This window comes from Jaculus jaculus, chromosome 1, assembly GCF_020740685.1.
Source record: "Jaculus jaculus isolate mJacJac1 chromosome 1, mJacJac1.mat.Y.cur, whole genome shotgun sequence".
Classification (NCBI taxonomy): domain Eukaryota; kingdom Metazoa; phylum Chordata; class Mammalia; order Rodentia; family Dipodidae; genus Jaculus; species Jaculus jaculus.
In genome coordinates, this window is record NC_059102.1 from 270,169,172 (window position 1) to 270,196,977 (window position 27,806).

The 27,806-nt window shown below is 50.9% G+C and overlaps 1 protein-coding gene across 2 annotated transcripts in view; it reads left to right on the plus strand.

Moving 5' to 3' along the window:
* LOC101595443 (c-Maf inducing protein) overlaps window positions 1-27,806 on the plus strand; it is a 231,415-nt gene that overhangs the window by 190,702 nt on the left and 12,907 nt on the right. For both annotated transcript variants that reach the window (XM_004659587.3, XM_045130070.1), the window contains 6 exons: window positions 3,727-3,807; window positions 10,195-10,298; window positions 12,361-12,465; window positions 18,542-18,895; window positions 26,185-26,250; window positions 27,709-27,735. In XM_004659587.3, the coding sequence (XP_004659644.1) occupies window positions 3,727-3,807; window positions 10,195-10,298; window positions 12,361-12,465; window positions 18,542-18,895; window positions 26,185-26,250; window positions 27,709-27,735 (737 nt within the window). The remainder of the gene's footprint in view (window positions 1-3,726; window positions 3,808-10,194; window positions 10,299-12,360; window positions 12,466-18,541; window positions 18,896-26,184; window positions 26,251-27,708; window positions 27,736-27,806) is intronic.

Genomic DNA, 27,806 nt, shown 5'->3' on the forward strand with positions numbered 1-27,806 from the left:
CCATCCTGCTCAGGGTTTCATATTTAGGCGAAGGGCATGCAGGCACCCATTCTTAGAGCTGCCATACTCTCTGCCAGACAGACTAAGGAGGAACTGGGGGTCTGGGAGGAGCGACTAGCTTTTTTGTGGACTATTCCTGGCTGTCTTGGGAGTCAGATTGCAGGCAGTTTTCGGGACTTCTGACGTCAGAGCTGGGTTATTCTTAGCTAGGCTCCTCCAAATACTGGCTGGCCCATGCTGGGGGTCCAGCTGCTGGTCTTTCCCTGAACAAGTGAAGCTAGTAGCCTGGGCCAGGCCAGCTTGAAGGAGTCACAGAGCAGGGCATCATGCCCAAGGACCCAGTGCCAAACTTACGACAGGATTTATATAGTACATACCCAGCCACACCAGGGGCCAAGCCTTCCCGCTCTGCAGCCTGGACGCCACGCCAGCACACAAACCCGTCTGTTCTTCCCCCTGTATGTGTGTGTTTACTGTAGTGATTTGATATTCTTAGAAAGACACATGGCTGGATCCACTCCCTCCCTGGCACTGGTGTGTCTTCCTCCTTTACTCCTGTGAACTCATCTCTCTTGTCCCTTGCTGCTTCCCAGGCTTCCCTGAGCACCACTGTGGAGTCCCTTCTATAGACGCAGGGGACATACAGGCTATGTCCACTGTGAGACAAGATCATGAGGCAACAGGCCAGGTACCTGGGAAAAAGCACCCATCTTCTGGTTGCCCCACCCCAGAGTGCCAGTGGTGGCGGGTGGGAAAAGGGACAGATTGTTTTACCCTCTTTGACACTGTCTTACTATCAGGAGACCTTTTCCAGTGACACACATGCCTGCTGGCCCACAGAGTCCAGGGTACATTTCAGGGTTGGAACTCCAGCCCCCTCTCTTTGTGCGAGTACACAGTATGTCCCCTGGTCCAAGTGGGTGAGCATTTGCCAGTGTGTGCATGCATAGCAGCAGGCATGCACACAGAACATGGCACCCAAGGGGACTCTGCACCCCAGCACTTGGTGTGAGCCAGCAATCAGCCAGTGCCTTCTCTCCTGCCTCTCCCCATGTCCTGTCCAGTTTTATTCACACATGTTCCATGTCTGCCTTTGAAGCACATAGTTCTCCAGGTCTTGTAATCTCCCAGGGTTTGTTCTAGAACAGTGGGCCTTTGTCCAAAATGAGTTACTCCAGGGTCTCTGGTAGCATAGTTTGAAAAAGGGCACAGTAGGAGAAAGTTAACTTGGAGTGTTCGCTGCTAGAATCTTGTGAGTGTCAAAATGGAGGAGGAAGGGGCCTGTCCAGGAGCATGAGCCTTTGAGTGCCTTCTCTCTGAAGGTCAGAGCCCAAGGAGGGAAAGCTTCATTGGTCCACAGCTTTCCCCACCACTGGGGCCACTTGGAACAACTCAGTGGTTGATCCAGCCCTTTCTGCTGGACATTCAAGCACAGAACCCTCCTCATTTCCCAGAAAAGTCCTGTTTGTTCATCTCCCAGGCCCACTGTCTTCACCCAGAGGTTACAAACCCAGCTCCTCCTCAGGGGACGGGGGGCTCAGACATCCAAACAAGACTAGTGTGAGGGGGCTGTCTGTTCAGCCTGAAGGCCTTATGCTCTATTCAGAACGCCCACACATGCTGAGGAGGTATAGCCAAAGGCTAGATTTGGCCGGTGGCCTATAACAAGGTGATCACAGTGACCCTGGAAAGTCTGGCTATTTCTCATCTGGGCGTTCTCTGACTGGCTCTTCCAGTCCATGAGGCAGGCCTGCTGAATCGTGGTGCTACAAAAGTCTCATTGTGTGGTCAATGAGCATGGAGGCAGAGTGGACTCCTTACCCCACTCCATCGGAAATGAAACAAAAAGCCACAGAAGATCCTATTCACACACCCATTTGTTCTCTCTCCAAGAAAAGCAAAAAGGCCGGATCTCCTTAGCTTTCACCCAAATGAGTTAAAAACCTCTACCCAACCAGAAATCTGAACACCAATGCTTAGACAGCTTTAGTCACAGTAGCCAAGATGCCCTTTAGTAGGTGAGTGGATAGATGAACTGCAGTGTGCCCATAGAGTGGAATTTTAGCATTAAAAGCAGGAGAGTGGGCTGGAAAGAGAGCTTAGCAGTTAGGTGCTTAACTGCAAAGCCAAGAGGCCTAGGTTCTAATCCCCAGGACCCACATCAAGCCAGATGTACAAGGTGGTGAACGTGTCTGGAGTTCATTTGCAGTGACTAGAGGCCTTGGTGTGCCCGTTATCTCTATCTGCCCTCCTCAAGTAAATAAATATTTCTTTTTAAGCGAGTAAGCAACCAGGTGGCTCATGCATGTCTGTAATCCTAGCACGTGGAGGCTGAAGCATGAGAATCTTGTTCAGGGACAACCTGGGCTTCCTAGTAATACCCTGTCTCAAAAAAGAAAGGGATGGGCTGGAGAGATAGCTCAGCAGTTAAGGCACTTGCCTGCCGAGCCTAAGGATGTGAGTTTGATTCCCCAGTATCCACATAAAGCCAGATGCACAAAGTGATACATGCATCTGGAGTCCATATGCATTGGCTAGAGGCCCTGGCACAACCATTCTCTCTCTCTAATTGAACATAAATAAACAGGGCTGGAGAGAGAGCTTAGCAGTTAAGGCACTTGCCTGCAAAGCAAAAGGACCCATATTTGATTCCCCAGATCCCACATAAGCCAGATACACATGCATCTGGAATTCATTTACAGTGGCTGAAGGTCCTGGCACACCCAATCTCTTGCTTTCTCTCTCTCTCTCAATTTCTCATTCAAATAAAAAAAATTTAAAGAAAAATAAAAATATTCTTAAAAAGGAATGAAGGAAGAGAGGAGGAGGAGTCAGTCCATGAAAGGACTGTGGGGACCCTTAGGTACATGCTAGTGAGTGGAAGAAACCATACTGGAAGGGCTGAATGTTATATGATTCCAGCTATAGGGTTAGCATTCCTATCCCCCAATTTGGTGCCCAGAATGCTCCAAAATCCAAAATTTTGAGCACTGTCATGACCCCACAAGTGCAAGTGATCAGAGTCCAAACAGGCACACTGAAAATACTGTGGAAAAATACACAAAATGGAAATGAATGTTGTGTTTTGCACTTAGGTTGCTTCCTCCAAGATTAGCTCATTGGGCCTGTACAAATATTCCAAAATCCAAAAAGTAAAATAAAATCCAAAAACACTGTGTTCTCCAGCATTTCAGGCAGGAATTGTTTGGTTGGGTGTAGTGCCCTGGGAAGAGCAGGACCACAGGGAGTTCAGTGGTTGCATGGGCGGAGAACAGGAAGGGTGCTAGCAATGCCTAGGGGCATTCAGAGCAGTGAAGTTACCATGGGTGCTTGTGGCGGCATACTTCTTTGACTTGTGTCCAGACCCCTAAACTTTACACCCGAAGATAACTAGTACAACCTATGGACTGATGGTGGTATGACAAACTACTGTAAGCTCATCGCCTGTGAAAAGCATGCCACCTTGCTGGGAGCAGTCAACCAGGAAGGCTGTGCACAGGTGGAGATCAGACACCCACAGCACTTTCCTCTGCCTGCCTCAAAGTTTGTCTGTGAACGGAAACTGCTCTAAAACCTGTAGTCTTTCTAGGAATGTGCAGCTGAGCAACACTCTGCAAGAGAAGCCAGCAGCCTTGCTGCACCCTGGATCCTCCACAGTCCTCTGGAAGCCATGAGCTGTGGGATGAGGCTTCCCTCGTCCACACTGATCTGTCCCTCTCTCCCCAGCACTGCAGGGAGCGACCACGGTCCATGGTGGTCATCGAGGTATTCACGCCAGTGGTCCAGAGGATCCTCAAACACAACATGGTAAGTGGCTGACCCAACCTTGGGGGGTGGGCTTAGCCTAGTGTGTTCCCTTTAGGGAGTTAGGGCCTTGTGCAGCCTATGATCCTTGACCAAAGCAACAAGAAGAATCTGCACAATAGATCATAACAAAGGCGTTGTGAGGGGTAGGGACAAGTCTTCCCTGCAGAGGAGTCCCCCCTAGGGAATTGTAGTTACCAGTTTGCACTGGGACAAAGCACCTGACCAAAAGCAACTGATGGCAGGAAAGCTTTGATTTTGGCTTACAGTGTAAGAGGAAGCTTCATGCTGGCAGAGGAAAACATGGCCTGAGCCAAGACATCACCTCTGCCACAGCAGGTGGACAACAGCATCAGAATAGTGAGCCCAACTCTGTTAAGGGGGAGCTGGCTATAACATCGCAAAGCCCACCCCCAGCAACACCTCCCCGAGCAAGACTCCACCTCCAAAATTGCTACCATCTGGGGACCAGGCATTCAAAACACATGAGTTTTTAGGAGATATCTGATTCAAACCACCACAGGCATGTAGGTGCTCCATCTTCCAAAACAGGGTTGGGGGAACCTCTCACTTCTGAGGGGCAGGCTGAGCACAGTGACTTTCTTCTGAAGGGCATGGTATGGAAGGACCTCTCAGAGCCTCAAGGTAGGGAAGTCTAGCAGATGCAGCTCCAGCCAGGCAGGAAACTCAGCATCACAGTGGTAACTCATGGTGCCTTACCCCAGGACTCTTCCTCTTTAGAACCCATCAGCCCAATCCAGTCTTGAGAAAAACTCCACAGGGATCCTGACCAAGGGAAAAAAAGTAACTGGTGAAGATGCCCAGGTCACTGAAACAAGGACAGTCTGAGCAGCCATCCCAGCCCAGGGGAATCTCAGCAAACATGGAAACTAAATGTCACATGTGACTCCAGATGGGACCCCAGAATAGAAAAGGAACATTAGGTGTGCTAGGGATATAGCTCAGCTGATAGACTGTTTAAAGCACCACAAACTGGGTGTGTTGGTACAATCCTATAATCCCAGCACTTGGGAGGAGATGCGGGAGGATCAGAAGTCCCAAGTTATCATTAGTAATATAGTAAGTTCAAGACCAGCAAGGGTTACATATGACCCTGTCTCAAAAAGTTGGTAGCGGGGGCATTTGATTGGGAAGAAATTCAGAGCAGAGACTTTAGATAATTTTTTTGCAAGCACAAAAGCAGTGTTTAATTATCCCTTTTCAATCAGGATTCGGTGCTTCTCATCTGTTTGACATTTAAGGCATTCTTTCATCATTCCAATGCAAGTGGCAAATACCACGTGGGAAAACTGAGGCTTAACAAGCCAGGCCCATTGACTGACCACCAGGCTACAGCAAGGAATAAGAAAAACAGATATTCGTGGATATTTATTGGGTACCTCCTTAGAGCCAAAATGATGCTCTCTAAGTGTTTGATGTCACAGGTGGCCCTGTGTCATTTGGGGCTCAGAACAAGTTTAGAACCAGAAAGGCTGACTGGGGTCCCCAGCGTCTCTAGAGCTGTCACTGTGCTTGAGAAAGCAAGGAACAGGCATCTGAGGCCAGAACCTATTCCCTGCCATGCAAGGTTCTCAGCTGCCACTGCCTTTGAGAAAGGACAGCCTAAAAGCCAGCTTGTTTATGACACACCTATTCTGTCCCCACAATGGCCCCAAAGCGTATATACAACCTGATCCTTCCCCAGTAGGGGAGTGGAGGTACAGTTCAGGGGGGTGGAAGTACAGGACAGGAGTGGAGTACATGATAGGGGGTAAAAGTACAGGCCAGGGGAGTGGAGGTGCAGGACCAGGAGGTGGGAGTCTGGGACGGGGGCTGGAAGTCCAGGACGGGGGTGGGGGAGTCCAGGACACAGAGGTGGAAGGACGGGGGAGGGGAGAAGGACAGGACGTGGGAGGGGGGTCAGGACAAAGGTAGAAGTCCAGGATGGGGGGTGGAAGCCCAGGACACAGAGGTGGAAGGACAGGACACCGAGGTGGCAGGACGGGACACGGAGGTGGCAGGACGGGACACGGAGGGGGAAGGACGGGACACGGAGGGGGAAGGACGGGACACGGAGGGGGAAGGACGGGACACGGAGGGGGAAGGACGGGACACGGAGGGGGAAGGACGGGACACGGAGGGGGAAGGACGGGACACGGAGGGGGAAGGACGGGACACGGAGGTGGAAGGATGGGACACGGAGGGGGAAGGACGGGACACGGAGGGGGAAGGACAGGATGGGTGGGGGGGATGGAAGGACAGGACAGTTCCATTTTTCCACCTCCCATTCTCCGGCAGACCTCGGTGCTAAGCTGCAGCACACCTGCAGAACTAAAGGGAGCTCCAGCGTCTCCTCCACAGCATTCAAGCAGTCGTATGCAGGGGCGATCCTGCCGCTGCCATAGTAGATCTGTTTACCACACCCTACCCTGGATGCTTGTAAGCCACAATTGAATTGTTGCTTGTGGCTGAAGTCATTTCACATTTGGAGTAAATCTGATCTTGAAGACGGGGGAGGGGGTTGCCCATGCAGTTTTTCCTCCACGACAGTAGAGATGCCTCCCTCGCCTACAGGGTTGTGAGGGATTATGCTCTAATTTGGACTCTCTAGTTTTGAAGAAGGGCTCTCTTTGGCTTTGGACAGCTAGAAGGAAAGTGCCCCCTCTATTGACTTTATAGTCACTGGTAGGTATGGTGTCCAGCAAAGGCCAGGTTTCTTGAAGACCAGAGCAAAGCTTTTGGTGCTTGTATTACAAATGACTTGAACTTGTTAAAAATCCCAAGCCTCATGGCCAACATGCATTCAGTCAGGGCAGAGCCTTCTCCAGCAGATAAGCAATTTTGCATACTTTTTGGGATCCAACAAAGTACTTAGTAGGGGTTCTTTGTACGGTGGGGGGAGTCATGGGACTTCACAGTCAATGTCCATGTCCTTCCAGGGCTTATGCAAGCAGTGTCCCCCTTGCACTTAGTTTCACAGGCCTTTAGGGTTGACCATGTGAATATTTTCTGGATAGAAATCAGAATGATTCTAGCACTAATCTGGCAATATCTGGTGGCCTGGCTTTTGCCAAATCCCTACTGACTCTTGGACAGAGGAGATGGCTTAGTGGTTAAGGCATTTGCCTGTGAAGGACCCAGGTTTAACTCCCCAGAACCCATATAAGCCAAAGACACATGATGGCACATTCATCTGGAGTTTGTTTGCAGTGGCTAGAGTCCCTGGTGTGCCCATTCTTTCCCTCTCTGTCTCTAATAAAGAAATAAAGGGGTGGGGGATGCTGGAGAGATGGCTTAGTGGTTAAGGTTATTGTCTTTGAAATCTGAGGACCCATGTTCAATTCCTCAGTACACATGTAAGCCAGATGCACAAGGTGGCACATGCTTCTGGAGTTCATTTGTAGCAACTGGAGGCCTGGGGCACCCATTCTCTCTATGTGCTTCTCCCTCACTCCTTCTCTCCCTCCGCCCCCCTCTCTCTCATAAATAAAAAATAAAATACTTTAAAATTTTATCAGTTTCATGAGGCATCGAGGTCCTACTTGGTTCTTGATGGGTCTTTGCCATGAGTAGTTCAGCAGGGGTCACAGATGAAACCAGGGCAGGGGAAGCAGGTTGTACAAAGCAGTGGTCATGGCCACACTAGGTACAGAAGGGTCCTGGTAGTGCAGGGACATTACAGAGCTCCCTTAGCACTCAGCAAGTGGCCATGAAATAAAGTTGGTGCTCTTATGTGGGCTGGGTCATGGGTAGTGAGTAAGCTTGGGCAGCCTGAGCTGTGACTTCACCCCTAACACAGTGGTTCTCATCAAGCAGGTACTTGGACATTTGGAGTAGTCATACAGCACTTGAAATTCTGCATTCTATGGCTTCCTTCCTCTTTTCTGAATACCTCTTGCAACTGTGTCACATGCCTCGTACACAGTCATAATTCCAGAACTTGGGAGGTGAAGGCTAGAGAATCAGAAGTTCAAGGTCACCCTTGGTTACATAGCAAGTTTGAGGCCAGCCTGGATTCCATGAGACCCTGTCTTTAAAAAACTAGCACTGGAGAGATGGCTTAGTAGTTAAGGCACTTGCTTGCAAAACCAAAGGACCCAGGTTCAATTCCCCAGGACCCACATAAGCCAGATGCACAAGGTGGTACATGCGTCTGGAGTTTGTTTGCAGTGGATGAAGGCCCTGGTGTGCCCATTTTGTCTCTATATCTGCCTCTGCCTCCCCCCTCTTCCTCCTTACCTTTCTTCCTTCCTCCTTCTCTGTCTCAAGTAAATAAACTACATGACATGACTATTTTGAGGATGAGCAGATGGACACTCAGAGTGTCTCAAGTGTGTAGAATGTTGCTCATTACATTTTAAAAAGACACAAAATGAAACTGTCTTCATCTGCTTCCCTCATCATTGTGCTGAACTATATCCTCAAGAGTGACATGTGGCTGGTGTCCACATTTCACTCATTGTGTTCCTAGGTAAAGCATGTCTCAAAGGCCTTCTTTGCAAGGAATCATATTTTACTGTTGCAGAAGAGCAGTGTGTCCCTCGCTGCCAGGGTTTTCAGACCCCTCTATCATGTTTAGTCCCAAGGCAATGGCTTAGTTTTCCAGAAATCTAATAGCCAAGATAATACAGCTATCTTTAACAGGGATCTGGCTGCATCATTTGTCATAAAATCACACCAGGCTAGAAACAGAAGGGAGTAGATGGATTCTTAAGCCTTTCTTCCACAGGGCCCACAGTGACACACAAACCATGGCTCAGCAGCCTGAGGGCACACAGCCTTCCCACAACTCTGTAGGAGACTGGAGGACCATGAGCATCTCTCTGGATGAGAAAGCAAATAGGATGTTTCATAGTCTCCCATTCTGCAGAGCCCATCCATGAGCCCAGCACTCTGTGTGCCCACATAGGTGGTATGCACATGTGTGCTCATGTTCCTTTGAAGCACCTTCCTGGGTTCTGCTGCCCTGCTATGTAAATAAAAGACCCTTGTGGGCACACTAAGAAAACATTGCCCCGCATGAGGAAACTTGTCCTGCCTCTGTGCCTCCAAAGTTCCTGCGATCTCTAAGGAGTTCTTTCTGTTATGCAGGTTAGAACCCTAACCCTAACCCCTTGTGCTGGGTTTTGCTGAGCAAACTGTCACTGGGCCCATGGGTTAATTTGGAAGACACCAGGTACCATACCCCACATGAGATGTCGTGGTGGTCAGCTGAATCATTTTTGGACAAGAGTGTACCAAGTCTTCTATCTCCACTACTCAGATGCCCTACACACATGTGAAAGTCTGATGAGGCCTAATGCCTGGCAACCCCTGACACCCCATCCCTGACCAAGCATGGGAATGAGTGTAGACATTATTAGCTCAACCTGAAAGGCTGTTCCTGGCTGGCACTCTCGCGTCCCTGAATTGCTGATTTCTCTGGACAAGTCCACAAGCCACCAGTCCCCTTCCCCCCAGATGGCTCTCAGTACTTCTTGCACTTGCCTCAAACTCTGTGCTGGGCTTGCTCTGCCCACACCTGCTGACGCAATGTGCTGGGAAAGCTGAGAAAACGTCAGTCTCCCATTACGTCACTCAGCTGGAGCAGGAGGAATCCCTTTGTCCTTGGTCAGGGCTATAATTAAGTCTCAGGCGCAGCCGCAGAGCCTGGCAGAGCTCTAGCCACTGCCCTCCTCTGGGCTGGGGACACCACCGCCTTTTCTAACACAGATCTTCCCACGAATGTGGCTTTCACCCTCCTTCCTGCCTTCGGATGACGCAGCCACACCACCTCCCAGGCAGTGTCCTTACACACTGGCTGCCTCCTGCACACCCACAACTAACACGCCCACATCTGCTTCCATCCCCCACTTACAAGAAGCACTCTCATTTGTTCACACACCTCTTTTGAGACAAAGCCTTGCTAAGCAGCCCAGGCCGGCTTCAGATTCCGGATCTTCCTGGCTCTGCTTGTATCTTGGAATTAGGCTTTTTCTCTGGTGATAGCACCAGATCATCAGGTGCATGCAGTCTTGTTCTAGAGCCCCTGCGGCTGTGCATGGGTGTGTCCCTACCCTAGAGCCATCTCTGGCCTGTGGGCCATCTTCTCAAGGAAGCTCTCTTTACTACCCTCAACAGGGACACAGAGCTACAAATACCCAGCACCACCTTTGCCTCATACCGCTGATACCCAGCCTCCCAGGAGAGTTGTGAGCTGCAAACAGGTGGTCTTGCTGGGACCCCCCTGTTCCCCGCTGAGGTCATTAGAGGTGTGGGTGCAGGTGTGGTTGTGCCAGGCCTCTTCAAGGAGACACACGGGCTTCCTAGTAGCTCATCTCCCCTCCCACAGCCCTGGCCCCTGAGTTTTGCTAGGCAGTCCTCAGTTTCCAGCATCTGCTCTCTCCATAGGACTTTGGGAAGTGCCCGCGGCTGAGGCTATTCACCCAGGAGTACATCCTTGCCCTGAACGAACTCAACGCAGGCATGGAAGTAGTGAAGAAGTTCATTCAGAGGTACGTTGTCCCTGCTCCTTGGGCACCTCCTCACCCACCACTCCATGGCTTTCAGGGATGATCCTAGCTAGTATGCAAGGTCCCCGGCATCTCACCTACAATGTACTCCACTGAACCACCTTCCCAACCAGATGTGGTCCGAGCCACATGCTATCCGTGTGACATTGAACCAGTTACTGTACCTCTCTGATTTAGTTTTCTTCAATATCCATGGGAAGCTCTTATGCAAACAAATAGCATACTGTATGAGGAAACTTCATGTACAGTGCTGAGAGGGAACCTTAGGAAGAGGTAACAGTCCTAAATTATATGGTCATCTTCACAGCTCCTCGCCTGTGGTACTGTGGGGTGCTTGGGTGTTCAGGAGAAGAATCCATCCTGGAGGCCCCAGCCAGTCCTTGTCAGAGAAAGGATCAGCACCTCCCTATTGTGGCCTGTGCACTCTGGGATTTCCTTTTTAAATTTTCTCCCTGTGCCTCAGTTTCCTCATGTATGAGATGTGCCCCCAGTTCTTGCATCATGGATTGAACATGAGAATTCTGGTGAGCATGGCTTATGAAATTGTCTCATATGTTCGATAGTCCTAAGTTGGTAGAGTGCCTGCCTAGCTTGCACAAAGCCTAGGGCTTGATCCTTAGCACCACATAAACAGCATGTGATGGTGCACACCTGTAATTTCAGCTCTCAGTTGAAGAGTCAGGAATGTCAAAGTTCAAGGTCATCTTTGGCTGCATAGCCAGTTTGAGACCAGCTTGGGTTCATGAGACCCTGTCTTAAAAAAAAAAAGAAAAAAAGAAAGAAAGGAAAGAAAGAAAGAAAATTAAGCCAGTTTTGAGGCTGGTGTTTGTGACATATGCCCACCAGGCACTCAGTGCATTTACATACTCAGGTACTGGGCCTTCTGCCCAGCATGGTAACATCAGGGTCTCCTTCCAGCACCAGCCATAATTGGTAGAATCTCAGGCTTGCCTGATGACAGCACCTGCAATGCCAACTTCCCAGAGAAGTTGCAGATATCTTTGTGGGTGTACAGTTCAGCCCATTTTACAGATGAGGAAACTGAGGCACAGGCCAAAGATAGTGGTGGGGAGCATTTCACACAGACATAGAGACTGTTCAGCTCCAATACTCACCCAAGGTAACCAGAATAACTTTCCTTTAAATAGAAGAGAGACTAGTTGGAAAGAAAGGATTCCATATAGAGGGGATTTGGGAGGGGAAAAAGGAAGAATGGTGGGAAGGAATTATGATCAGTTTATTGTTTCTGTTTATGGAAGTTGCCAATAAAAAAATTCTAATGGCCAGGCATGATGGCGCATGCCTTTAATCCCAGCACTTGGGAGGCAGAGGTAGGAGGATCACTGAGTTTGAGGCCAGCCTGAGACTTCATAGTGAATTCCAGGTTAACCTGAGCTAGAGAGACCCTACCTTGAGCCCTCCACCCTCCAAAAAAATTCTAGGGCTGGAGGGATGTTTTAGTGATTTAGGCGTTTGCCTGCAAAGCTAAAGGACCCAGGTTCGATTCCCCAGAACCCATGTTAGCCAGATACACAAGGGTTGCACACATCTGGAGTTCGTTTGCAGTGGCTAGGGGCCCTGGTGCACCTATTCATTCTCTCTCTCTGTCAAATAAATAAATAAAAATATTTTATTTTCAAAAATAAAGCTTCTAAAAAGTACACTTTTGAGAGTAAAAAGGGTATCTTGGATGATTACTCTGAAGCTGCCAGTTGCAAGCAGTGCTGTTCCAGGACATGGGGCCACCATAGGCTATGTGTTCCTATGGACTAGGAGGTATGATCTGTCACTGCTAAGGAGTGTCTGCCTCCCTCATGGTGTAGCTCAGGACACAAGGGTAAAGTGTGAGCAGCTGGCCAGGCCACTTGGCTGTACTGTAACTACATGGCCCAACTCTGCCATCCTCAGACCCTCAGCCTAATGTCCCAGCCCCAGAGCAGAGGCTTGTGATCTACCCTGTGCTGTGCTGGAAGAACTGATGTCTAAGCAGTGCCTCACATCCACAGCCCGCCCAGCTTCTCACCCGCCTTCTCTTCTCTTCCAGCATGCACGGCCCCACGGGACACTGCCCACACCCTCGGGTTCTGCCCAACCTGGTGGCTGTGTGCCTGGCTGCCATCTACTCTTGCTATGAAGAGTTCATCAACAGGTTAGTGCTGCTGTGCCTGGGCAGAGACATGCTGTTACCTTGTCCTAGCAGTGTGTCCCTAAAGAGGTTGGCCTGTCTGGCCAACCAGGGAGGTGGAATGGCGGTTGCCAGCCTGGCCACATGGTTTTTGGCACCTACCCTGCCCCATCAACGTGGGCCCAGCCCTGGGTGGGCCTGTGACGGTGCGACTGTACCAGCAGCTGGAAGGCTGTGTGAGGCCTGGGCTCTTGAACCAGTACTGTCGGGGGAGGCTGTCCACCTCGGGCCCAGGTGACCAGAGTTCATGGGCACGGAGAAGGGTGTGTGATGCCAGGTATAATGACACACACCTGTCGTCCCAGCACACTGGAGGCTGAGGCAGGAGCATCACAAATTTGAGGCCAGCCGGAGCTACATAGTGAAACCATGTCTCAAAAAAAAAGAAATGAGAGAAGGAAGTGGTAGGCCCATGTAGAGTGTGCAGGTGTGCACCTGTCCGCACACAAGGCAGGGAGGGAGGCCTTGTCGCCTTGCAAGTCTTCCTGCTTCTCTTGAGCACCTGCTCCCATGAGCACAGCTTTTGGTGGCAAAGAGTGAGTGAGCTTGTGAACATCTTCCCTCACTGAACCCGTGGTCATGGAGACACACCCAGTAAAGCAGAGAGTGAGAGTCAGAAGGGGTCACTGTGGTGTCACAGCCTGGAAGAGGACCCTCTGGGAACAAAGTCTGAGCCTAGGATTTGGATGGAACCAGGTGATCATTATGAGTAAGCTGGTGTGTCCCCACATTGGGATCCCTGGCCCAAGAGACTGGACAGGATGCACTCATTCATCCCACTGAAAGTGTGACATGGGTAACTCATTAAGGCTGTGGTTTAGGCTGCCCTGGGATTCAAAGGGACACGGGTGCCATTATTCATTCTGTAAGGACCTTTCTGTCACTGAGAGATGGCATGTGAGGGGCGTGGTGGTGTCTGCCACTGCTGCCCGGGTGCTCACAACTCCAAGGAGCCCACGCAGATCCAGCACCACTAGAGCTGGGTACCGCAGTATGTGCTTCGGGACTGTCTCAAAGAAAAGGCACTGGAACCTTCAAGGAGGACTTAAAAAAACTCAGCAAAAGGACAGGGAGAGGGTCATGGTAAATAAGAAGGTGCTTCTGAGCGTCAGGGCACGGGGAGGGGGTGACTGCTATTATTGACGCCCCTGTCCAAATTCTGACATTGAAAGCAGACCACATCCAGTAGTTGCCCTTTCCTTGTTAGGACTGGGTGAGCAGACCCCAGGGTCAACATGAAGGTGTGCTGCTCCTACCCAAGGGCCTGCGCTAAGGCCTCCAGCATGTAAAAGGAGAATAAAAAAGTATAGAGAAGTGAGTCAAAAACCAGTATGCAGATAGCCATCGCTCACGGCTCCCAACACTGGCTTCAGAGCAGATTGTGCACATCGCATATTCCGGCCAGACAGGAGCAGGAGGAACTGTAGGAGGCGACTCACAGAACACACAGACACACACATACACACACACACACATGGGTACGTGCACATACGCATGGGCTAGGGAGATGGCCCAGTGGGTAAAGTGCTTGCCTCTCAAGCATAAGGAGTTCTGTCCCCAGTACCCACACAAGTGCCAGGTGTGGTGTTGGCATGACTCTAATCCCAGCACTTGGGAGGCAGAGACAGATGGCTCTCTGGAGCTCCCAACCAGTGAGGTGGACGGTGTTCCTGAGGACAACACCTGAGACTGTTGTCTGGCCTCCACATATGAACACACATACCCAAGCATACTACACACACACAATCCCAGACACACAAACAGAACCACAGATGCACACTGACTCGGAGCAGACATGTAACACACAATACACAGAAATACACACACACTCCAGCTTCTTTCCCCTGCCATTTCCTGCTCTCCCAGCCTCTTCCCCAGGCCACTCTGGACACCTGTGCTGGGAAGGTTCAGAATCTCAGTGTGAAGCAGCAAGTTTGCTCCTGGCATCTTTCAGTATAGTCATCATAACATGTAGACTTGTTTATAGCAGCCCCACCCCAAATACTTGCCTGTGTCCCCAGTCCCACAGCAGGGGAATGAGGATAAGAAAACACGAGTAAACAGGCTGCAAACAGCCCACAAAGCACAGCACATAGCTGGAAGAATGATGGCCAGTGTAGCAGCAAGCCAAGTTGGGCATCATCCCAACATAGCCAGACCAAAAAGATACATGCTGTGTTTCTTTTTACAGAAAGCTCAAGAGTAGGCAAAAGCTAATCATAACGAGGCCAAGGCATGGCAGCCTGTGGGGTGAGGGCTGGGAATGGAGTGTGGGAAAGTCACTGGGCTACTGGAGACCTCTGGAATCCTGCTTTATTCCTCACCTAGGGCAGTTTTGCTCCTGCGGGGGTTTTATAGGGTCTACAGTTTGGGTTTTCAGGAAATGTCCTCCACTCCCATAAATGGGGTAGAGGGGAGAGACCCTGTTCACCATTACACCACGTTTGCAGTGGCTCCGGTGTGCTCAGAGCCAAGATAAAATCCCACCCAGTTTGTCATCTCTAAAGACAGGTGGGAACATTCGCCAAGCTCCATGCATAGGAGTTTTACACATGAAGGCCATGCTAAGGTGGGCTGGAGCAACTGCTGCCTGTCCCTATTGTGGGAAGCACATCTGTCCCTTCCCACCCAGTAGTTGGTGCCGGTATCTCATTGGCAGCCAGAAGTCAAAAGCTGAGTAGAATTTACACCCAGGCAATGGGCAAACACTGCATGCTGGGATTTCTTTCTTGGAGAAGTGAATGTTAGGCTTTTGCCAACACCATACAGGGCACATACAGCTGTAGAGAAAAAAAAAAATGGAAGGGGAGAGGACTCATAGGCTCCACCTACTTCCATGAAGGCATTGAGGTAGCCCTGACATTGTTTGGACTCCCACAGCCAGAATGGAGAACTCTTGCTCCAAAGGAGGTTAGGATTGGTCCTTTAGGTATGTGTTATTTAAACGGAGTCCTCTTGGCTGTTAGGGAGGCCAGAGGCAGGAAAGGAGGGATCTAGGCAGAGGGAACAATATGGACCAAGACCCAGGAGTGACAGAACTGCCAGTATTTTTCCTTCTGTGATCTTTGAACACCTACCTCAGGGTCACCTCGCTCCTGTGAGGTGCAGAATCCTGGGTTGTGGCATGTCTGGATTGGGGACCTAAGTGTCTACATGTTTAAACTATAGATGTTTCTCTACCTATGGAAACAGGGTCCCTGCAGGGGAGGGACTAGGGGAAATAAGGCTGTGGAGCAAAGAGAGAGAGACATGCAGAAGAGGAAGAAACTCTCCTGGGGTGGTGTTAATAGGTTCAGCAAGTGGGAGCACAGCCGAGACTGACAGGCTCCAGTTGATGCTGAGTGTGGAACACTGAGGAGCAGGACTGGTCCATGTTGCAGTGGATGGGGGGAGATACTCTGACAAAATAGGCAAGTCAACAAGAAGGCTTCAGTGAAGGAGGAGAAACATGATGTGATTTCCCCCCTGCTGTCTGTCCTGTTGCTGCTGGCTGAGGGATGAGCTGCAGAACCTCAACCATGAGGGATGACTGGATGAAGCCTTGGGGATGGAAAGATGGGTCCTCCACCTCCTGACCAGGCTGACCAGCTGGGTAAAGTGAACCCATTTGAGCCCATGGGAGTTGGGGTCTTAACTGATACCATTACTCCTCCACCCCAAGCCTAATGCTGCCAAATTAGTTTTTTTCTGGATTTGGTTCTTTTATTCCCCCCCTCTACATACACGCCACATTGGCTAGCCCTGCTCAGATAAAAAACTGCAGCATCCTCCAGGCATCCACACAGCTCCGTAGCTACAGATGAGCACACGATGTACCCACACGCGGAGCAGACAGCCTGACCCAGGTTAGCATGGCTCTCTGGAAAATCACTGATGGGAGCCAAGTAGCCTTGAAAATCCACTTCTTGACCCCCACAAAAGCAAACAAAAGGGAGCTGGAGTACTGAGCATTAAGGGAGCAAATGAGGTCTGAGCCCAATAGCCGAGCCCCACCCACAGACCACACACGGCTTTCTGCCCACCATGGACTTCTCAGGCTTATTAGATCCCATGATTGCTTTCTTCAGCGAAGATGAATGTGAATTTACTGCATTCCCTCAGTGGGCTCTGCTTGGCCTCGTCTCATGGCAGGTGCAAGGTAGACTTTGGCCCTCCTCTGCATCTGTCCAAGCTCTGCCCACGGCTGTGGCACTGCCATGTGCAGTGCTAGTGCAAGGCCCAGCTTTGCCTGCCAGGACGCGTGTTGGCTTCTGGGGGCTACCAGCACATCCGTGTGGCATATTTGGCAGGCTCTGAATGAGCAGCTGTTTCTAATCACTCCATGGTGCTGTGTTCAAAATCATGTGGAGCTGGGAATCCCAACCTTGACAGCCTGTGGGAGCCCTGAGAATCCCTTACGTGGCCTCCTCCGTTGGAACTCCTTTGGGCTTCAGGGTATTAGTAAATGCCTGGGGGTTCTAGTGTCCAGCAGGGTGAAAAGCTGTCATCTAGAAGCTTAAGCAGCGACATGCCAGTGGCAGGAAGAGGAAATCAAGGGAGACTTCCTGAAGGAGGACCTGTACAAGGTCTTAGAAGATTTCCCCAAGGGGAGGGACCTGAGCTATGAGAGCAGAGAACCCAGCTGCCTGCGTGATTTGGAGATTGAGAAAAACTGCCAGAGATGGTGTCTGTAAGCACCTGTGAGGGAGCCTTCAGCACTGGTAACATTTAGTGAAAGAAGGGGCTTTACCAGGTCAAGTCTCTGCCACAAAGTGACCTGACTTCACTGTGTTTGGCTCCATGTTTTCTAAGCAGGTGTGGCTTTAGCAGTCCAAAGAGACAATTCCTCAGTGAATACCTAGTGACATGTGGCACAGGCATCATGCCAGGCTTGATAAAGTGAAGCAAGAGGCTCAGTCTGCGATGTAGGATTTGGGGAGCCGTGAGCTGGGCTGTGAGGTTCTAGCTGGAGGGTAGACATTGCACATCCTTTACTTGGAGGGGCACCTTGGCCATAAGATACAGGTAGGAGCAGAACCACAGGTATGTCTGGGAAGGAGCCAGACAGGTGACTGCCAGAAGCCACGTGGCTGTCACAGGGAAGCAAATGTTCACTGGGCCTTCTTCAGTAGGTGTTTGTACTGGGGCTGTGGAGACAGGCAGCCTGCTCGGCACTCGCAATCCAGGACTGAGCAGCGTCACAGTACAGTTCACGCCTCTTCTTCCATCACCCCCTTGCCACAGGGATGTTCAGGGAGGCTTACAGTACTCTGGTGCATGAACACGCATGAAATCTGGGCCTGTCAACAGCCTTTACTGGGTCTCTTTCTTTTTTCTTTTCTTTTCTTTTCTTTTCTTTCTTTCTTTCTTTCTTTCTTTCTTTCTTTCTTTCTTTCTTTCTTTCTTTTTTTTTCTTTTTTTGAGGTAGGGTCTTACTCTAGCCCAGGCTGACCTGGAATTCACTCTGTATTCTGTATTCTCAGGATGGCCTCGAACTCACAGCTATCCTTCTACCTCTGTCTCCCGAGTGCTGGGATTAAAGGCATGCACCAACACGTCCGGCTTCTATATATTTTATGTGTGTGTGTGTGTGTGTGTGTGTGTGTGTGTGTGCTCACACATGCATGAGCACATACCACTGCATGCATGTGTAGGTCACAGGACAACTTCTAGGCATCTGTGCACTACCTTCTATGAGATAGAGTCGCTTGCCACTGCAAACAAACTTCCCCAGCTGCAAACTACTGTCAGACTAGCTGGCCTGAGAGTTTGGATTCTCCTGGCTCCACCTGCCATTACGGGCACACTGATGGATTCAGCTTTATGTTGGTCTTGCAGTGGAGCCCTGGGCTGGCATGCTTCACAAGCGGAAAAAGATGCTGCGTGCCTCCAGCCCCTCTGGTTTGTCTTTGCTCTTTGATACAGGGCCCCCAGGCTGGCCCTGCAGTGACAGCAAATCTCCCTCCTCAGCTTCCTGAGTGCTTGGGCTTCCTGGTGTGGCTGCCAAAGCTTACCTCAGGCGTGCTGGTGCCCATGCTTATAGCCTCCTCTTCCTCCACAGCCGGGACAACTCTCCCAGCCTGAAGGAGATCCGAAATGGCTGCCAGCAGCCTTGCGACCGGAAGCCCACCTTACCTCTGCGCCTGCTTCACCCCAGTCCGGACCTGGTGTCTCAGGAAGCCACAATGTCTGAGCCACGGCTCAAGTCAGTGGTTGTGGCCTCCAGTGAGGTTCACGTGGAGGTGGAGCGCACCAGCACTGCCAAGCCCGCATTGACAGCCAGCACGGGCAACGACAGCGAACCCAACCTTATCGACTGCCTCATGGTGAGCCCAGCTTGTGGTACCATGAGCATCGAGCTGGGCCCCCAGGCCGGCCGCACACTTGGTTGCCACGTGGAGATCCTCAAGCTGCTGTGAGTGCCCAAAAGCCTGCCACTGAATGGGTAGTGGGTGGGCCAGTACAGCTGCCTGTTGGCTTGGGTCCTAGAGAGGCAAGTGTGTCCAAGGGGACCTGTTTGTGAGGGTGCACACTCGGGGGTATGTTAAATGTGCAGAAATGAGCATGTCCCGGTTCTTGGGATGCTAAGACATGAGTATTGTTATGAATTCAAGGCCAGCCTGGGATATGTAGTAAGTACCAGGCCAGCCAGAGCTACAGAATGAGACTGTCTTAAACCTACCAAACAACAAAAGCCAAAAAAAAAAAAAAAAAAACCCAGAAGCAAGTGGGGCTGTGAGTTGGTGATCAGGATGCATACATGGAGTGGGAGTTGTGTACACAGGTGGCATATTTTTGTGTGCACATGATTATGCACATGTGTTGTGCATGTACGGCTAAGTATGTGTATGCTGAAGGTTACTCTCATGAAAGCATTTGTGTATACAAGTATGTGTGTGAGTTTGGGTGCATATATCTGCCACGTACATGTGCCTCTACATGTGCATCTTTCTGCTAGGGTGTGTGAGAGCATGTGGGTGTCCACATGTGTCTGGGAATGTGGATATTCCTGTACCTTCTGACATCTGGAGGAGGGTGTGTAAGACCACGTGAGTGTCCACATGTGTGTTCTGAGCTCTTTGTATGTCAGCAACATGGCTGTGAGGGCGCAGGTGTGAACTGGATGTGGTTATGCAAGGGCACTTCTGTAGGGTGTGTGTATGTGTGTTAATTCTGTGTATTAAACGTGCAACTGTTCATCTGTCTAGCTCATGCTAGCTTTGTGTATGAGCAGCTGTGTATGGATGACTACACAGAAAGGTGGATAGGCACATGTGTTTCTGTGTGTGACGTGCATGTTTGGGTGTGGTTATGCCATAGTGTGTGTTGAGTGACTTTGAGTATAATTGCACATGTCTATGTAGGGGCAGGAGGGTATGGAAATATGTCTTGGAAAGGGTGTTGTCAGTATCTTCACGGCTGTGCATGCATGTAGACACCCTCTGCAAGGCAGCATCTCTTTGCCCAACAGCTCTAGTAGACTATGCCAGAGTCCTGGGTGCCCTCGGCCTCGTCCTGGAAAAGCTCGCCACAGGCAGGTCAGGCTCCATGTGAACCATGAAAGAAGTTCTGAGGCAGTGGGATTCTGTTCTACTTTGGGTGGTACTACTTCCCAGCTATGTCCCTGGACGTCCCACTCCCTGAGCCTCAGCTGGTTGACCTTAGAATGGAGGTTCTTAATCCCAAGAGTCTTGCCATCCACCTCAGGCCCCTCTCAAACCCATGGCACCTAGTTCTAGAGCCCTGCTTTGGGGACCTCAGTGGCTTCTCCATTGGGCCTGGCTGAGTTCTGAGATGCTCAGCAGAGGCCTCATTGCCTTCAGTTCTCTCAGGCCTGCTGCCTCTCTCAGGAGGCCCAGACCCAAGGGCTGGGTGCTTTCTAACACGCAGGGTCTGTGTAAAGCCAGTGGCGCCAGGTTCTTGACTAGGGACTGGTACACTCTTGGCAGCCTGGCCCTGGGGTGTTGTCAGTGTGGGTGGGGGCTCCCTGGCACCCTGCAGTGTCACCAGCTGTGTAGTGCTTTTTCACCCTCAGTTGTGGTTGAGCTGCTGCCTGGGTCATGCCCTAGGTTCAGGGCTAGGGGTGAGCTTCCAGCAGCCTGGCCAGCTGGTGGAGCAAACAGGTGGGAGGCAGCGGGGCATCCTGTTCCCTGACAAGGACTGTGCAGTCTGTGAAGGAGCCACACCATGGACTCCTGAAGCTGAGGGAGAATTTGGAGGTGGCCTCTCCTCATTCAGTAATCCCGCAGCCTAGAGAAGGAAATTCCACACTCTTCTCAACGTGCAAGAACCAAGCTCAGCCCTGGGTCTCCTCATGGTAGGGAGGAATCCTGCCTTTCCCCTGGCTGGAACCGCTCCAGCCAGGCTCTTGACAAATGGCGTCTCCTCAGCTCCACTGGAGGCAGGTACCAAACAGGCTAGAGATGGTATGAGGCTACTTCCTGCCATAACTGGATACCCCAGGTCCCCTGCTATCTGGTTCCTCACTCTTGATGTTTTCTGAGTGCACAACATTGGTAGAGGTTTTCTCCTTCATAAACATGCTTGTGAATGAGGGCTCTGTTCTTCCTGCCTGACTGCCAGACTCAGCTGCCAGGGTGTGGGTGGGGTCAGAGGCCAGGCCAGGCCAGACCTGGAACAGTCCTTGGAGTAGAGTCTGGAGGTGTCCTGCCAGGGTGGGACTGGCTTCGTCTCTTGCTCACACCCAGCCTCTGCACAGTAGAGCATATGCTTCCAGAAGCCTCTTCAATCTTAGGAGAGCTCAGAACACACTTTGGGCACAATAACTTTTTATTTTCCTAACCCCTTCCTGAACCATGCTGGCTCCCTGGGCTCTGGCTCACTGGGTCCTCCAGTGTGTTGGATCCAAACAATCCCCACAGCCCAGAGAGCTCCCAAGTGCTGTGTTAGGTTCTCTAGGTACCGTGTAGTAAGCCACAGGTGGACTGTATGGCCTGTCTGAGAGAGCGCCTAGGTTGGTTGGAGGAACACTGCCTTGGTGCATCGGTGAGGGTGGAGGGGGTGGCTGGAGTCTCTAGGCCAGAGTAGACACCTCCCAGCATGGGCCCCGTAGGTGGTGGGGGTTACCACAGTGGATGATCACAGTGTGGTGGTGTTTTCAGTTGTAAGAGTATAAGGAGTAAGAGGCAGTGCTGACTTAGGGAGAACACATACAGAGGAGAGACTCACCATGGCTTGCGGTATTCACATGGACTGCAGGAAGCCTATGTCTGAGTTCTGGCGAGCTACAGCCGCGTGGCTCATCTGCTGGGCAGCCATAAGCTGTGTTCATGGCTTCTCTGGGCCTCAGCTTTCTTGTCTGGAAAATAGGTCCTTCTTCAGAGGGCTGGTGTGGGAGGTGGAGAATGGGAAGTTTCTACTGCTGGGCCTGTGGTTCTCTGGAATAAGCCACTTACTCTCATCAGTTTGCTGACTGGCATTTATGTCTAAAGTAGAAAAGGCAATGGGATGTGCACTCTGCACCTTGCAGGGTGTTGTGGGGGTGAAAGGCACTACAGGCCCCAGCCCCATAATGGTGAGGGGCGGGACATGCCCTGACTTCCTACCTCACCCCCTCGCATCACTGGAAGAGACACTGTTGAAAAACACCTGATCCACCGACTCCCCTGACAATCCTCGAGAAGGAAACCCATTCCACAAACACATTGGGCCAGCCCTGGGGAGGCAGAGTTGGTCAAGCACCAGGTGGATTGGCGTGGGGTCTGCAGTAGGGGGAGCCTAGCACTTTTGCAGGGTGCCATTACATAGCTTGCATTCATCCATCCTTTCATTCTTCAAACGAGTGTTTGTCGTGTGCCTATGCTGAGCCAGGGCGTATGGGAGAGTCCATGAACTGGGAGTAGATGGTGTCGCTGGCATTCACCTTGGGCTTCTGCCAGCATCTGTTGAGTGGGTTATACCCCCATGAGAGCAGCCTGAAGACTTGGTGACTACCAACATGGGTCAAGTTTAGCCTTTCCCCTCATCAGCAATGTGGTCTGAGATAGGTGGCATCACCTCTGGCGGGCTCCATTTCTTACTTGTGAGACAGCCCTCAAAAGCCAGGCTAGCTTCATTGATGTGAGGACTGAAGGAGAATGCAACAGATGAGACTTGCTAGGGGCCCCGGGGATTCTGGGACATCATCTCCTTTCTGATCTCCCTGTTCCCCAAACCAGAAGAGGTATGGCTTTGTCTTTCTTCCTGAAGGGTGAATGGTCAGATTTCTTGTGTCCTGCCAGGGCCCTTCCTCCTCTCTTCCCGCCCACCTTAGACCAGAGAGGAGAGTGGCCTGTGGTCAGAGGCCCCCATGTCTCCTAAGGCAACAAAATAGCCTCACGTGCCAACCCCATAGCCAGCTTTACTCTCTGAATGCCCATGATGGAAACTTGCTGGCCTGACTGTGGGCAGTGCGCCTCCCTTGACCCCGTGCTGTCTTTTAGTTCTAGAGGAGTTACCAGGAACCCAAACCCCAGCTGGGAGCTACAAACAAGAAGGCTTCTGCCCAGACCCAGCCACATTCTGGGCCCCAGCCTCCCTCCAGCCCAGCATCAGGAACATGGAAACAGACTTATCCATACCCACCTCTACCCAGCAGGACACCACCAGCTCCCAGCTGCATGGAAGCTGGCATGTCGTGCTTCTGAGGTCCCCAGGAGCCCCACCTCTACCTCCTCTGAGCCCCACTGTGATTTTGAGCATTTAGAGATGCTTAAAGTTCTGTATTTAATATCATTTCTACATAGAACAAATCTTATTCTTTAAAGCTTAAAATAGAAAAGAAGAACCTGCAAGAGCCCCTGTGATGTGGGAGTGGCCTTCCACACACGTGTGTGCCAGGTTGTCAGCTAGGTAAGCCCAGGTGCTAGAGCCAGGCTGCTGGGTTCAAGGCTCGACTCTTCCCTGCTGTGATCTAGAGCCAGAGCTGACCCTCACTGCCTCTCAGCATTTCTCTCTGTGAAGTGGGGTGGCACTGGTGCCTGCCGTACTGGGCTGACACAAGGGAAAGCCTTGGAAGAAGATGTGACATACAGTGGGTGCCACACACAAGGTCACGCTTTGATTTTCTAGAAACCATGAGTCAGTTTTGGGTGGAGGAAGCAAGGAGGGAATCTTGTCATGGGAAGGCAAGCTAGTTGCACAAATGGATGACCCCTTAGGAAGGAGCTAAGGACATCAGTACTTCCAAGCACATGTTCCCAGAGCCTCTGGACTCTAAGTCCCACAGGCGGCAGAATGCACAGGGCTCCCAGCCTTGGGCACAGTGCAGTGGGCTGCCTCTCCATCATGCCACTGCTTCCCTGCAGTCCAAGCCCAAACCACCCTCCCTCCCTCGTCCTCTTCATGTGGGTGTTCAGGAGATGAAGTGAGCCAATCTGAGTCCAGTACAGGGCACAGTACTTGTTTATTGTATGTCAGCTCATATCACTGCTGCAACTTATCTCGGGCCACCAGGCCCTTCTGGTAATTCTTTTCCATGTTGTCTGGGCCTTTCCTTAGAACTTTCCAGGGCATTTGATTTGGGTCCTGAAGGCCGCCACTTTATCATGGGTTCATTTGGAGGACGGTGGGATGGGAAAAGCTTCAAGCCAGGGGTTATCTAAACTTCACGTTGTTGGAAGCAAGTATTTGTCCTGGAGATGAAGCATAGCTCACTATGTGTCTGTGAGAACCTCGGTTAGATAGAAAGCTTGTCCAGAGGCAGAAGTCAGCGCTGCTAGTATTGAATGGAAGTGATGACTAGTAGCTACAAGTGTCTGGGAGTCATTGGTGGAAGGGCCGATGCAAGAAGCTTAAAGTCTGAATATAAACGAGTCTGTGGGTCAGAGGACCAAGAATCAGGTTTGGGGTCCAGGGAAGCCATCTTCCCAGCTGCTGGACAGATGATCCTTGTGCCCTGGTAGGACGTCAGTCCTCTCACTCAAGCTCAGAACCTGCTGTTCAAAGGACAGAAACGCCTCACATCTTCTCTGCTCCTAGGGAGCCAGGCCCCTGGTTGTGTCACTGACCTAGTCCCAGGGTGCACTGGATCTTCCATTCTGCCACCCTCTGCAGATCACCACCAGTGCTCAGCATGGAGACGAGACAAGAGACAGCTTCCTCCGGGCTCCTGCATGGCAGGACAAAGGGACTACCTGCACCTGCCCTTACTCTGTGAGGGTCAGGATCTGGGACCCCAAAGATACCACAGTTGGCTAAGGACAGTCCTTGAGAATTGGCCACCTCTGGGCTTGCTCTTTAGCAATGTCCCTAAAGCCACAGTGATTGGGAGTTAGCTATAAATACAGTTAGCATGGGCACTGGGCATGAGAACATGGGCCATGGCCTTAGGAACGCCCATAGATAGTCACATCTCAACTACCAGCTGGGATTGTAGCAAGTCATGAAGCATCTCTAAACCTTAGTTTCCCTCCTCTGTGAAGTGGGGTCACCTGGAAACTTGACTGCATGGTATGGACCCATCTGTCCATGGGCTGAAAAGCCGGCCTGCCCCACACACCTGGACCCTTGGGGTAGAGTGGCAGGAACATGACCTGTAAGAACTCATGTTGGTGTGTGTGGCAATAGCTCTGTTGACTCTGCAGCACTGTGGAACAGGTGCCACAAGGGGCTGGGTATTCTTCTCAGTAGAGTGCCCTGTGGGGTGGCAGAACCTGGAATGCCCTCTTCTGAGTCCCACTTACCTTTTCATGGCTTTGTAAAGCTCGGAGCAGCAACTTGCATCTGCCACCACTGTGCACTCTGTGACGTGTTGCCCTCTGCTCCGACTGCTTGAGTTTGAGTTCCCTTTCCTCAGGTGTCTAATGTTGCTAAGGTCTCTCCTGCAGTCAGTTAGCCCAAGTAAGAGCCTAGGGCTTGGAGTCAGAAGCCTGAAGGAGATGGCTCAGCCAGAGCTGTGTAAGTGTGTACCATTTGCTTACCCTCTCTGAGCCTTTTGTTTCCTCATCTGCTGAATGGTGCTGTGTTTACTTTGTTGTGTGCTGGCAAGGAGTAATGAACTGAGACGTAATGCTTTCAGCATAATGTGATGCATATAGGAAGTGCTGACAAAATAAATCATAGCTTTTTATATTAGTTATTATTGTTATGACTGCCACCCACATCCACCCAAAAGGAGAACCTGTGGTCCAGAAGCAAGAGTCAAAGTTTCCAATAGATTGTGAGGGTGACCCAAGCTAACAGCATGTTGTTTCTGTTTCTCAAACATCAGTCTAGAGATTTTTTTTCCTGCCTGGTTCTGGTTGTCAAAGGTGAGAGCTGTATGGCCAGTATCCTAATAAACTTGTGTTGTCAACCTCCTTAAAAGTCTTGCCTTCAAATATGTCACATTGTGAAGTCCTGGGCCACGGGGGCCAAGACATCAACATGGACTTGTGTACTGGGACCTAGTTGAGTCCCTCATGCTCCCTGGTGGCTAAAAAGTGGGAACTAACAGTAGCAACAGCCTCAGTTCAGAACAAGGAGGATATGAGATCCTGCGGAGCTAGACTGCCCAGAAGTCTGGAATGTTCCATGGGTAGACCTTGCACCATGCTGTGGTGACATGGACACTGTTTGTGAAGTGGGTAGGGTAGAGTCAGTGCCATATGACTTCACCAGACTCACATGTAATTTTGGGGCCCAACTCAAATGGCATGGGGAAAGCCTCTTCCTGGAAGACCACACCTCACTGTCTCCCCTCACTGTCACTCCCTCTCATTCCAGGTCAGACTACGATGACTGGAGACCATCTCTGGCCAGCTTGCTTCAACCCATTCCATTCCCCAAAGAGTAAGTCCCGTGATGTCCAAGATTCGCCTCTCTGGGAGAAAAACTGCCCTAATATTGGCCAAGCAGTTCAGGAGGCACACTAGGTCCCAGTGGGGAGCCTGGAGCCCACAAGCAAGAGATGGAGACGTGTCCTGGCCCTATGGGGCCTTCTGAAAATTGGGGAACAGATCTAGACCTTATGGCATTGTCACAGGCATTGACTGAGCTCAGAATAGGACAAAGCCCTCTGCAGCACCCCAGCCCAGCCATCATGTTAGTAGTTTTTATTATGATAGCATCAGATGGGCACAGTAATACTTGCCCTTCTTTTCCCAGGGCACAGTAAAAAAATCAAAAGATAATATACCAATGTGGTATACATCAGTGGTGGCACATGCCTATAATCCCAGCATTCAAAAGGCTGAGACAGGACAGTAAATTTTAGGCCATCCTGGTCTACATAGATAGCAAGCCCATGTTTTTGGTTTTAGGAAGGAAGGAGGGAGGACAGTGCCTGTCTAGACTGCACAAAGCTTTAGGTTCAATTCCTAGCACCAGAAAAACGAAGCTGATGCTTGCGCAGCCACTTGCTATGCTGTAGGGCAAAAGGCTCGGTGCTTTCACTGCAACCATTATGGTTATTAGCTCACCGCGCACTGTGAATGCAGTCAGAGATGGACCCCTGCTCTCTCTTGCCTGCCTTATCCTGATGTGGAATCTGTTGAATCCAACGGTGCTGTGTGGTAGGTCACAGCCTGCTCCGAGAGCATCAGCTAACAAGCCTCAGATGCCTCCGGTCTGTTTTGACAGATTGGAAGGGGCTGGGCCTTAGGAGTCAGCTCAGCTCTCTGAGGAGCCCATTAGTGAGTCCGTGTTTATGAAATGCAGCTCCTCCGAGGGGGCCATTACACCCAGTAATTGCCCCATTTGCTGGCCCTGCCAGTCCCCCAGGACCCCCAAGGACTGGAGAGCAGAAAAACGTGACTCCTGAGAGCCACTTTTGTCTCAGAAGGGCTATGGCGTCATTAGCTAAGCCACTGTCCCCACAGGCCCTTAGACATGTTTGACAGTGGCCCATGATGCAATTCGCTGGGAAGAATGGTCCCTGATTGCCTGCCGATGTGTGCTGGTAATTAGTATGGCCTCGCCTTAATTGTGGAACAATTAACGAACACACCTGAGTCCCTGGAGCCCATGTGCACCTGCATGGGTTAGCAGCATGGATGTTGACAGGTGTGGGGTCCTAGTGGTGGCTTTGGGGACAGTAGGAGCTCAACTTAGATTACTAAGATACTAATCTCATCAAAGGAGACCTTTGGTTGGGTGGTTTGAGTAGGGCCCAAATGTCAGCATTTCATTCTCAATTTCCCCTTCATTCTCGGAATTCCATTTAAAGCCTAGATGTCCCTGAAGAAAACTGGAATGCTGGGCTGTTCAAAGGCCCCTGCTAACTGCATCTCTCTTTTGTTTTTGGTGCAGAGCTCTGGCACACGAGAAGTTCACTAAGTGAGTATGCAAGCAGCACCCTTCCTTCCTCTTGGGGTGGGGGTAGCCTCCCCCACCACCTCTCCTACCAC